Below are 12,551 nucleotides of genomic sequence, written 5' to 3' on the forward strand. Positions count from 1 at the left end.
TTTTGGTTTGTTTTCTTTTTTTTTTTATTATTTTTATTTTTCAGTTTTGGGTTGAAGTTCCTGTACTGAAAACCCCTGTGATATTTTTTATTCGTCTCCTTTAAACTTGCTGATCGTGTGATTTCCCGTGTTTTCTTGGCGGAGGGGCTTTCACGCAGTTCCTGGGCACGGCAAGAGAAGATGCTGTTCAGAACCTCTCTGCGGGGCGGGGGAGGTGTGGGGGGAGGTCCAATAAGCCAATTAGACGCGACCGCGCCGTCCCGGCCGCCGCGGAGGCTCCGCGCCGAGCGGGAGCCGAGTAGGTTAATCGTGACAATTGGAAAGGCAACACTCGCGGGGAGAGCAGCGGGGGGGATGTAAACACGGTCCGGGGTGTTGAGGGTCTAAATTAGGATTTGTTTTGTTTTTAAGCGTGAAGGAGGAAGCAGCAGGGCTGCGCCAGGCTCCCCGCCTCTCTCGCCCTCCGTCCCCGCGATTGAGAATCGGGGCTGGAGGTACAGGGGGCTCCCTGCCGGAGCCCGGGGGCTGTGCTGGACCGCACCCCCAGCTCCGTCTCTTTGCATCCAGGACTGAGAGAATTTTGCCGTGGATGGGATGGATGGGTCCAGTGGCTGCAGCCCTGGGCTCGCAGTCCGCCTGGGGTCGGTCCCGCCATCCCGGGCGCGCTCAGGTGGCGATAGGCCCATCGGAACGGCCACAGCTGGCCCCGGGACACTTGCTCGGGTCTCTCCGGGGAAGCGTCGTCCTTCCCCAGGGTCAGGACGTTTGTCTGGGACGGGCGAGGAGGGGAACGTCGCCCCGGCTCCCCGAGGCGAGCTGCGCTCCCTGCCCGGCGAGCTGCCGCTTTCGGCCGGCAGCCCCCGCCTGTCTCCTCCGGGGTCCCGGATCCTCGGTCCGCGGACGTGACCCGGAGACTCAGCTGTTCCTGCGGCCCCACGCGTGGGCCCTGCCGGGCCAGCCACGCCAACACGCTTGTCGGCCGCGCTGGAGGGTTTTTTGGGGGATGTTGGGCTGTCACCTGCGGGAGAGGGCGGCCCCTCCGCCGCTCCCCGCTGCCACCTGCGCCGCTCGGGCCGCGCCGTCCGGGCGGTCGGCATAGGGGTCGCGGCGCCCCCGCCCCATCAAGGGCTGTGCCGTGGGGCCCGGGACGGAAAGGGGAGGGAGTGGGCACGGAAAGGGGCGAGCGGTTTCTTCCGAGAGCGGAGGCTGGGCCGTTCCCACCTGCACCTCTGGGCAAGCACCTGCTGCCAGGCGAGCTGAGGAGAACCCAGGCTGGAGGAGCCCACCGCCAGCCCCGCTGGGAACCCTCACCTGCCCAAAAAGCGTTTCGGAGCGGCAGCGAAGCCCTCGCGCCCCAAACCTGCGCGGGGCAGCCCGCAGCCCGGGAGGGCTCCGCTCCCAGCGGGAGAGTCACTCCCGGCAGCTCCGAGGGCTGCTCCCGAGTAACCTGCGGCAGCTCTAACTGGCAGCAGGCGTTATTTTTATTTTATTATATCCTCATCTCTTTTTTTTTTTTTTTTTAACAACAAATTAACATGCCAGAGGCAAAAAACGCGAACGGTGCCCCCTCCCCCCTACTCTGTTACGGGAAAGAAACTGGTAAATTCGTGCTTATGTTAAAGAATGGGTATACAGCATATCTCCTGCGGCAGGGGAAAAGGGTGATGAATAAAATTGTTGTATGAAATCGTTTGGGCTACAATAATAGTTATGGTTTAAAATAGGCGACAGGCTGCAACCTAAAGGAAACGGTTAATTCCCTTAGGAATTTATACATCAAACGAAAACCGTATTGAGATGGCTAATAGACCTATTCAGAATAGCCCTGAGTATAAGGAATAGGGCTTTTGAACGAGCGAAGCTCCTAAGCTGCTTTGCAAAATAGCTTTTTCAGAGATCGGAAGATCAGCTGTGGAAAGGTAGCACGACAATTAAAAAAAAAATCCATAGCTAGATGAATAATTGAAACCTATTTATTTTGAAGTTAGTCGTTCCTCTGCGGAACCTGTTGTCTGGGGAGCGCGCTCCTGAGGGGCTTTGTCGCTCCCTCTAGCTCAGGGCGCTGGGGAGTTTCCCGAGTTCCGCCGGAGGCGATCTCGGCCGGGGGACGGGGCGGCGGAGCCCGGGCCAGAGGCGGCCCGCGGCGCTTTGCCTCCAGCCCCGACACCGGGGCTGGTTCTACCCGGGCCAGCGCTACGCTGCCCCTCGCCGCCAGAACTTTATCCCGTTTTAAACAAGGCAGGTGCGTCCAGTAAAGCTCACTGCTGCGCAAAAATACGCCTTCCTGCAGATCCCACCGACTGGAAATGAAATATCCAACGGAGGAATTCGAGCGTTTTTTTAAAAAATCATTTATCATTAATAAAACGACAAAGTAACATACTGTTATCCCAGGAGTATTTGATTCTTTACACGTTCAGCTGAAACAATTTTGATTTTAAACCAAATTATCTACAAAAAATTGTATAACCAAGAGAACATAGACTGCATGTTTAAAACTCAAAATACAAACTACTATTTAAATTCCCGTAAAATGTAAATATGCATGAATAAACCTGTTACAGCTAATAAATGGCTCTGACAAAGTTGAGGAGATTACAAAATAATTATCTGTCTCGAAAAAAAAAAAAATCCAAGCAAACGGAGGGGTGTCTCGGCACCAGCCCCAGAGGTCCCAGTCATACTCCCATCACATCAGCAGTGTCGATGTCAGCGTACCGCTGACACCCCAAAATGCACCCTGAGCAAGGAGGGACCCGTTCCCGAAGCCGGGTGCTGGAGCAGTCCTCGCCGTTGTTTCTTTGCAGGGGACCGGGGCTGCTCGGGCACCCCACGAGCGGGAGCTGACTTTTGGTCGGAGGGACTGGGGAGCCCCTAACCCGCCCGGGGAGCCGCTTCCCCTGCCCTGGGCTGTGGAGCAGAACGGCGCGGGGGCGTCTCAGGGCGCTCTCTGTCCCCGCACCCAGGGGATTCCTGGTGGCCGGGATGGCCCCGGCGGCGCGGCCCCCGTCCCCCCATCAGCCGCAGCTCTGCGGCCTCTGCGCGGAGCGGAGCGCGGCCCCGCGGGACTCCGCACGGCCGAGCGGGCGGCGGGAGCCAAACCCGGGCCGAGTGTGACACCTACCTGCCAGCGCCGGCAGCACCGCGCCCGCGGCCGGCCCTGCGCGGGGCTGCGCGCCGGGGCTGGGCCGCGGGGGAAGGCGAACGTGCCCCCGCCGCACCGAGCCCCTCTGCCCGTGCGGTCGCGGCCCCGGCTGCCGCCGCAGCGCCGCTGCTGCAGCGACGCGGGCTAAATCTGGCAGAAAATCGAACTCATTAGCAAAGTTCACCAGCTGATTGCTTTGCATAAAACACGACACTGATTGGAAGTAATTAGGTTAAAAGATGGGACTGCGCTTCGATTTGGTGTTTCTAACAAGTGCTTTTGTGCGTGGCCTGATTTAAGCCTTCACCTCTGGGAACCGCGTCCCGCCCGCAGCCGGCCCCGTCCCGCTGCCGCCGCTCGCCTCTCGCGGCCCCGCGGGCGGCTCTCGCCTCCGGAGCCCCCGACCTCTTCAAAATTCCCTGCCACTTCCAAAAAGGCTTCAGGTACTACTGTGAGGTCCTAAATGGAGCCCTGCGTCTCTTTTAAGACATGCTTTTATTTTTCCGCAGCTATGCACATATGTGCCCGTTGCAAAAAGAGAGTGGTTTTGATTCTGTTAAAAATCTCTTTTAATTAAATATTTGCATTTTACAAAGGCGGCTGCAGGTTTGTGTTTTTTTAAAATCTAATACGTATAACCTATCTCCTTTTTTTGTCTCGTTTTTGCATTATAGTTTAACTCACACCCAAGGAAAAAAAAACAATAGGCATAAAAAATTAAATTAAACTTGTATATATATATTTTAAAACTATGAAACAATTCGGAAAAAGACACAGAAATGTATATATTTATATTACGAAAACAACATTAATGCCTGTACAGTTGTCTTGATTTCATAATTTACTTCAAAGATACTGTATTATCAATTTAAATACAAAAAAGCTACATTAAATATACAGAATAAGATTTAATACAAATCTTTCTTCTTTGTGTGTGTGAGAGAGAGCGTGTCACTCGTTTGCTTTTCACTTGCTTAAGACATTTCTGGGCGGTTTCCACCAGCCATTTCAAATAGACTCTATAAACTTTTGAAGAAGGGCTGGGAGGGAGGGGGGAGCTGGTCTTTTTCTGTTTGTTTTGTTTTTCTTTTGGTACTGGAAAAATAACTGCCAAAGCAATTTATTATTTCTCTCAAATAAATTAAAAAAGGGGAAAAAAATAAAAGGAACAAAACCACAGTCCCAGGAGGGGTTAGGGAGGAGAAGCCGATATTAAATGTTGGACATACCTTTCTTCAGTTCGTAAGGTGAGTCTTTGCAAAGGTCTACTTGGGACTGGCTCCTGATCATTTTAGAGTCTTTAGCCAGGCTCTCGGCTCTGCTGAGGACAGTCTGATTTAATCCATTGAAGTGGGCGCCGGGGGCGGCGGCGGCGGGCCCGCCGGCGGGGTGCCCGTGCAGGGCCCCGAAGGAGCCGTAGTTCGTGTAGCCGGGGTAGAAGGGCGCCGTGTAGTAGAGCGGCCGGGGCAGGACCGCCCCGTTGGGGAAGGAGCACTGCGCGGCCGGCGAGCGCGGCCGCGGCGGCGAGCGGGACGGGCCGCTGCCGCCCAGCACGGCGGGGCCGGGGGGCGCCGCCTCGCCGCCGGCCTCCTTAGCCTTGTCCGCCGAGGTGGCGATCTCGGCCAGCGACCAGAGCTTGGGCTTGGCGAGGGCCGCCTGCTGCGGCGAGTGGATGACAGAGGCGCCGGTGGCGGCGGGCAGCAGCGGGTGCAGGTCGGCGGCGTGCGGCGGCCCGGCGGCGGCGGAGGGCGGGCGGTACGGCGGGGGCTCCTCGCGGCCCGCCGGACACGGTCCCAGCGGGGAAGCGCCGGGCGCCTTGAGGGGCACGAGCGGCCCGTCGAGCCGCTCCTCCGCTAGCTCTTTGCAATCCGAGTCGCTGAGGCCGCTCTCGGCCTCCCGGGGGCCGGGGGACTCCTGGAGGCGCTCGCAGCCCGGCGCTGCCTTGGGATCCGCCGCTCCTGGTAGGGGGAGAAAGGACACGGGTGGGGGGGCAGCTCTCGGTCTCGCCCTGCGCCCCCAAACCCGCCCACCCACTTCGCCGCCCACCCTTCGGTCCCCGCCGTGGCCAGGCCCGCTCCGCTGCCCGCCGGCTCCCCCCGCCCCGGCTGCACGCTCGGGGGAACAGGCCGCCCGCCACCGCACCGGGCCGGGGCAGCCCCGAGGGCGCGGCCGCCGTGACCCGGCCGAGCCCGCTGTCCTACCTGTGTCCGGAGTCCCGGGGTCCCCCTTCTCCTCCAGTTTCTGGGGCTCGTCCTCGTCGTTTTTCTCCAGGTCGATGTTCTCCTCTTCCTCCTCGTCCTCGCTGCGGTTTCGTGGGGTCCAGGTCATTTTGTTCTCCTTCTTGAGCCGCCGCCGCGCGTTGGCGAACCAGGTGGAGACCTGGGTGAGGGTCATCTTGGTGATGATGGCCAGCATGATCTTCTCGCCCTTGGTGGGGTAGGGATTTTTCCGGTGCTCGTTGAGCCAGGCCTTGAGGGTGGCCGTGGCGTCCCGCGTCGCGTTCTTGCGGTACGCGGGGTCCCCGTAGGGGTAGGAGCCGAGCGGCGCCGCGTACGGGTGGTACCCCAGGGAACCGGCCATGCCCGGCGTGTGGTCGTAGGGCGAGCCCTGGGGAGAGAGGGGAGAGCGGCCCGGCGGGGCGAGGTCAGCGGCCGCGGGGCGGCAATGACAGGGCACAGGCAGCGCCAGGGCCTGCCCGCAGCCCCTGCCCGCGCCCCGCCGCCTCTCCCCCGGCGCCGGGCCCTGCCCGCCTTGTCCCCCGGTTCTTTCCCGGGAGGAAGGGCCCTGGGGCTCTCCGGGGCCCGTAGTCTCCGACCCCAGGAGACCACCGGCTGCTTGCAGCAATCCAGCGGTTCTCCCCCAAATGCAGGAGCGGAAAAGCAAGTGGGCAGCGGCAGGGGGACCGGAGCCTTCCCCCCGCGCTGCGATCGCAGCAGACAACCTGCCGGGCCCAGGCGGCCGGGCGGGCTGGGCCGCTCCTCCCTGCCCGGGGACGGGAGGAGGAGAAAATAAAAGAGAGAAGAAAAGAGAGAAGAAAAGAAGATAAAAGAGAAACAAAAAAGGGGGGAAGAACGGCAAAAATAAAAAAGGCAGAAGGAAAGAAAAGGATACAGAAAAAGGAAAGAAGGAACTGTAAAACTCTGCCCTAAACATAGAGGAGAAGCTGAGCCAAAGTCGACGGTTTTTGGGGGGAACTGAGGGGCGTTGGCTGTGGCCGCAACTCTGCGGTGTGGATGTCCCGCACTCGGACTGGCCCCGCGGTGCCCCGCGGGCGCGCACGGCGGCGCAGTGCCCTACCTTCCCTTCCCCTTCCCTTCCCCTTGCCTTCCCCGCGCAGCCCCGCGGAGCAGCTCGCGGCCATGGCATTAAAGCTCTGCAATATTTAAGCCTAATTATCGCCGGGCAGGGGAAAGTTGCCTGGATTTATTACCCGGATTTCTCCCATCGCCGACCCGTGCTGAGTTCATTCCCTTTTCAATCACAACAAGCTAATTGTTGCAGAACTATGATTGGTGTTTTTTATACATTTAGTTTATTTTTTTTAAGGGAATGAAACCGGTCCCCGCCTGCCCAGGTCCTGATCACCCGGGCCGTGCCGGCGGCTCCCCCCGCGCCCGGCCCTGCCCGCCGCTGCCTCCAGCAACAGTGTGAGGCAGGGCACGGCGGCGATGCGGGAAAGTTGGGCGGCGAGGCGGGGAGCCGCGCTCCCTTTTGTCCCCGAGATCTCAAAAATAAAATGGGAACAAAAAGCAGGCCCGGGAGGGGGGGACAGGCGCCCACGGGATGCCGTCGTGCCCGGCGCGGTGTCGGCTGCCCGCGGCTGCTCTTACCACGTAGGAAGTGAAGGCGGCGGCGGCGGCGGCGGCCGGGTCGGTGCCGTACTGGAGGTGGGAGTTGTAACCCGGGGAAGGGGCGGTAAAGGCGGTAGATCCGGCATAAGGGGAAAAAGCGGAGCCCGAAGAAGATCTCCCAAGTTCATCGGTCCTGGGTCCGGAGATCACGCTGGTGCTGTACGCCGGGCAGGAATAGAGAGCCAAGGACGCTGACGGCTGGTACAAGTAACCCTGAGGATACGACATGGCCAGGCGCGCACATATACCCGGGAGCCCAAGGCGCCGGGAGGGAGCCGCCGCGCTGCCGGGCTGGGGCGGCTGCGGCCGGGGCTTCGCGGGCGCCTCTCCGCCCTCGCCAGCTGGGCAGAGGCGGCACCTTGCTCTGCGCCGGGGCTGCTGCTCCGCTTTCGCCTGCAGCCGGGCACCGCTTCCTCCTTTTTCTCCCCCCTTTGCTTTCCCCTCTTTCCCTTCCCCCCTCCTCTCTTTCTCTCTCTCTCCCCCTTGCACTGGGGGGCTTTTTTTTTCCCCCTTCCTCCTCGCTCTCGCTTTCCGAAGGGTCCTGCCAAGATGCTAAGTTGGAAATTGCAGCTCCTGACGCCTTCAGCACGGCCCGGCGAGGCTCCTCCTTCGCGGGGTGTTGTCAGTGGAAGGACTGGCAGGACCCCGCTGGGCTGCCGCGGCCGGGCCCAACCAGCGGGAGGGCTCCGCGCTTCCCTGGCCCTCCCCAGCGCTCAGAGGCTCAAGTGCGCCGGCTCCTGGATTGCAGTCACCTCCGAGCCATTTAAGATCAGCTCCAACTTTCTGCATGTGCTAAATACCATGCGGAGCCGCGTTGCGCCGGAATGCAAGCCAATCAGTATATGAAAAAAAAAATAGATCTTTAATAAGATTTATTAGCCGCCCGGCTCCCCCTCTTCACAGCCACCCCTCCTCGTGCTCTCTGCCCCTGCCCCTCCCTCCGCTAAATCATTGGAGGTGGGATATGCGGCGGGCTGGTGGTGCTGTTAGTTTTGATTTTCTTAACAAAAAAGGAGGTTTTCGTCGGGGAAGAGCCTGTCCCTGGGCTGCTCGGCCGGTCAGTCCCGCGGGCAGGGGCCACCCCGCCACCGGACCTGTTGCGGCGGCTGTGCGGGCGGAGCGGCGGCGGGTCCGGCCAGGAGCGGGGACCAGCTTGGCGGAGGGCTCGGATTTAGTCTTTCCCAGCGCCGGCCGCAGGAGAAGGGCGATCGGAGGGGAGCGGAGGGGGCTGAGATGGGTCCGCAGACACCGCTCAGAGCGAGGGTTTGCCCGCGGATCTGAGGAACACACCGGGTATCCTCCCCCCGCCCTCGGCTCAATGAAGGGTCGAGGCGAAAGCAGATTAAAACCATATGAACCGGGATAAATCCCTGCCGATCAGAAGATGTAATCTCCTGTGATTCCACCAGATATATTTCTCAATAGAAACATATCCCGATTTATTCCCTTCTCGCATATTTTTTCCCTTGCGGTTGAGGAAAGGAGCTGCTCCAGCGGCCGCGGACCCCTGGCCATCGGGATCCGCCGTGCCTTTCTCGGTCGAGGGAGGGGGGAATAGCACAGGATTTATATTTTCCAAATTTATTTTATTTTGTAACTTTTGCATTTCCCGACCGTAATGCTGTCGCCGCGCTCCCCGCGGGACGTGCGCGGAGACGCGAGGAGCAGGGGTGTGTTTTAAAACGGGCAGGCCGGGGCAGGAGCTCCCCGTGTCGCCGTGGAGGCGACACCGACGCCGCCCCGCTTTCTCCGTCCCTCCCTCCCTCTCCGGGGCTCCGTCCCGGCGGCTGCATCCGCAGCCCCCAGCCGGGCGCAGGCTGGCACTTGCCGAGCGGCCGCGCTGCAGGGCCGGGGCTGGGCGGGAAGGGCGCGCTGTCCCCGCTGCCTTCGGGGGCGACGCGGCACGACCGCGGCCGGCGGGGCGGGGGCTGCCCGCCGTACAGCGGAGTGGCCCCCGGTACCGTGCCCTGCCCGCACTACAGTACCCATCAGGCCGCGGCCCCGCCAGGCCCGCCCCCGGCCGTCCCGGCGCATGACTGGCTGTTCCCCGCCGGCGGCGGGCGCTGCGCTGCTTCCACGGGCGTGTGGACCTGTCCCTCAGCGCGGGGCGTGGAGGGGCGGTGGCAGCACGGGCGCGGTTGCGGCGGAGCCCGGAGGCAGCGCTGACAGGACGGCGCGCGGAGGCGCTGCGGGCCGCGGGGGCGGCGCGGTTCGGCCCCGGCCCCGCGCTGCTCCCGGGACTGGCGGAGCCGCAGCGGGCTCGGCTCATCCTCGGCTGCTGCCGAGCCGCGCTCCGTCTGGCCGTTCCGTCCTCTTGCATTTCTCTCGCCCCCTGTTTTGTTTTTTAAATTTAATTTTTTAATGTGCGGTGTGCGGAATTTCGTTTCTTTGAACTCCGTGTGGTTCTGCCCCGGCAAACGGGACAGGTCGGTCCCCGGCTCGCACTCTCCCTTACATGCTCAATCCACACAGGTGTGCACTTTCATCAGTTTTCGACTGCACGGTGTCACCGGTATTTGTCCCCGGCTTCGTTATAGCGATCGCTCTGGAGCACTGCATTTCTTTCTCCACTCGAAAGCTCTTCTGTCATAATCCTCTGACAATCCCCCTTGTTCGGGGAGTGAGATATCATCTGGTCAAGTTTTATACGTTTAACATTCATTTTATATGTGAGTAGAATAACTAACTGCTTTTCCGTGCTGCTTTCTTTGTAGGAAGAAGCAGAAGTTTAAACCATCTTCCCATGGCATCTGACTTTTTTGAAGAGGAGGTAAGGTTAACGTCATGTAAAATTACCCTCTTTATTTCTGATGTTCCACTAATCTTTCTTCTGTAGGCATACATTTTGGAAACTGTGGTGAGTTCATGCATACTTTCATGCCTTGCAAACATAATACCAGAGCTGATTAATGAACGGTAGTGATAGGACTCTTATGCCGTCAGGATTGTAAGTGCCTATCAAACTGACATTCTCACTACATTATGCCACTATTATATTCTTTGCAGTTTTAAAAGAACTGTAGATAATTATTCAAGATATTGAAACATTTAGTTTATAGTTCTATTGCTGTGGTTGTCACCTTCACTTTATATCAAATTTGAGACTCATTTCTTAAGGATGTCTCTATTTTCTGCTTTATTTGCACATTGATAGCTTTACTGAATGACTAGTCACAGCAACTTTTTCCTCTGATAGCAGCATATTAAAATGTGAAAGCTTAAGACTAATCTGCTTTGCAGGACTTTTCAACCACTTGATGGAAGGAAAATAAGAAGTTTGTTTCAAGACTCTTACGTTGTTCATCAGTGCTGTTAACAAACGTGGGGCTTGAGGATGCATTTGCTGCTTCTCTGCATTTTTGCTGAAGGTACGTGCATTTGAAGGTATGGATGAGTTCTTGGCATTAGGAGTTTGTGTATTTTGCAGCTGCCAGTGAAACTATGACAGTGCAGGTTGATATTAAAGTTCTGGACTTTGTATATTTTTCTCATAATTCTTTGGAAGATAAATTGTTAATGCAATAGAAAAAACACTTGCCCTTAAAATCTAATTTAACAGTGGGAAAGATTTACAGTCTGGCTGTGCACTGTTCTTGTAAACTGTAATTTAAATGTAGGCATGTGAATTTAGATTCAGCTTCTATAATTAATAATTAAAATCCCTAGTTTATAGCCTTCAGTCTGATCGGTTGGTCCTGCAAAGCTGTTAAAAGGGTCTTTGGTTAGTTCAGTAGTTGGACTCCAGTGGGGTTTTTGGTATGAGAGGAACTTGGATTTGAGATGACTGCACAAAACGTGACCCAAAATATAGCAACGTTTGAATTTGCATATTTGTTTTTTCTGCACTGGTTTCTTTTACATGATTTCATTTAGATTGTGCAAACGGGGTACAGCATAAAATGGCTTAATAAATCAGTGCATGAATGTACAGTAGGGATCAGCTGAGAATATTTTCTTTCTGGTAGAAACAAGTGGAAAGAGGCAGAATGATCCTGAAAGTAACAGCAAACTGTAGTTTAAAAGTACAGCTATTGGTGGGCTTTAACTCTAAGTGGTTTGGTTCCAGGTGGCTTATAGTGAATGGAGTTAAACTTGGCTATCTTGGATATGATACACCTCAATTTAATTAATTTAATAGCTACTTTCTGTTGAAACTTTAAAATCTAACGATCCTGTTTTTATTGCAGTCTTTAAAGATCTAATCATTCTTCTGTGTGTCTGAGATGTAAAACTTAGTGCAAGGAGAGGCAACAGATTGGTTCCGTCATACGATTTTGTTGGGTTTTTTTGAGAGTACTTAAAAGATTATGATGGATAATGCTGTCTTGCCAAAGAATGCCGACACAGGTGTTCATCATTATCTTAATTAAGATCCTGAGAAAATGTCATCTTTCGGCATGAATTATGAAGGGAGATGCATTAGGAGATCTTTTCAACTTTTTTTTTTCTTTTTACATGGGTAGATGAGAAGGAGGCTGTTTTCTCAAAAGCTTTTTCATATTTCTTTATCAGAATGAATACCTGACCTTAGACACTGAATTTGTTTCTCCAGTTCAATTTGGGACAATATTGCCCAACAATTACATATGTGACGTTAAAGAGAATCCTCTTAAAGAAAAAAAACATTAATTAACATTTCCTTTACAAGATACCCTGATTCATTTAAAGCTGTTCTATTAAAAAAAAAAAAAAAGAAACCTGTGAGACTCAGATGGCAGTGGAAATTGCTGCTGGAAACATCTGATAGGACATGTTTCATACAGTATATTTTAAAGTATTAACAGCTTATAAGAGAAAAATAAATACATGTGAATATTCATTTTTTTAATTAGGCATGAAGAGAAAATTTTCTTTCTCATCTTTGCACTACCATAGAAGTAAAACTAATTAGCATGCAAAGAGGAGGGAGGGGCCTGTATCTTTCTATGTTAAATCAATACATTATTAACTGGGCAAGAGCTAAAAAAAATGTATGTAAAATATTGGCTGTAAAACTTAGGGGCCCTTTCCTGCCGACACTGCTGCTGCTTCCCTCAGGTGAAGTGCTGGGAGCTCCAGGTCAGGCACTGCAGTGGAAGTGCTGGTGTTTTGTGGCTCTGAGCCTGGGTAAAGGAGGAGCTCTCTGAGCAAGACACCCTCAGCTGCTGTGTTGTTTCTTCTGCCTGCACTTCCTTTGCCCGAGATGCTCCTTGTTCACACTCTCTGTGGTTGGGTCTGAGAGCCAGGTGTAAACTCGTGAACACCTAGAATTACTCTTCTGTGCCTAGCATTTGGGTATTGGGTAGCGTAGAGTTTTGTTTTTCTCTCCAAGCCTTTCAATTTTAAATCACTTCTTGTCTGCTAAAGGAAGCCTGATTATCAGTTCCAATCTTTTTATTTTTTAAAAATTTGCTTCAGCAGCCTTTTTAGTGTGCGGAATAAAATACAGAAGTGCAGCTGACAAGTCTTTCAAGCACCTAGTTATTGTACTGAGCATGTAACTCCAAAGATCTTGACAGTATCATGGGAGAACCTGAAACTGTATTTCAGTTTCCTTGAAGTTTCCTGTAATTAAC

The 12,551-nt window shown here is 55.2% G+C and overlaps 1 protein-coding gene and 1 long non-coding RNA gene across 7 annotated transcripts in view; one reads left to right on the forward strand and one right to left on the reverse strand.

Moving 5' to 3' along the window:
• Positions 1–3,696: 3,696 nt before the first annotated feature.
• Positions 3,697–7,501, reverse strand: IRX5 (iroquois homeobox 5). The gene is made up of 3 exons (XM_039721379.1): positions 6,976–7,501; positions 5,347–5,752; positions 3,697–5,103 (listed from the first exon to the last, which is right to left on the reverse strand). Exons 1-3 carry the CDS (start codon positions 7,222–7,224, stop codon positions 4,358–4,360), a joined length of 1,401 nt encoding a protein of 466 aa, XP_039577313.1. The 5' UTR covers positions 7,225–7,501; the 3' UTR covers positions 3,697–4,357.
• Positions 7,502–7,934: 433 nt separating this feature from the next.
• The window catches only part of LOC120508074, a 37,500-nt gene continuing 32,883 nt past the window's right edge, over positions 7,935–12,551 (forward strand). The window contains exons 1-3 of one of the 6 annotated variants that reach the window (XR_005628915.1): positions 7,935–7,953; positions 9,711–9,766; positions 10,237–10,364. This is a non-coding gene — a long non-coding RNA (uncharacterized LOC120508074). Of the gene's footprint in view, positions 7,954–9,201; positions 9,767–10,236; positions 10,365–12,551 lie in introns of those variants that run through there. The other 5 variants (XR_005628913.1, XR_005628914.1, XR_005628912.1 and 2 more) reach the window with 5 other exon arrangements.

This window comes from Passer montanus, unplaced genomic scaffold (assembly GCF_014805655.1).
Source record: "Passer montanus isolate IOZ18808 unplaced genomic scaffold, ASM1480565v1 scaffold45, whole genome shotgun sequence".
In the NCBI taxonomy this organism is placed as follows: Eukaryota; Metazoa; Chordata; class Aves; order Passeriformes; family Passeridae; genus Passer; species Passer montanus.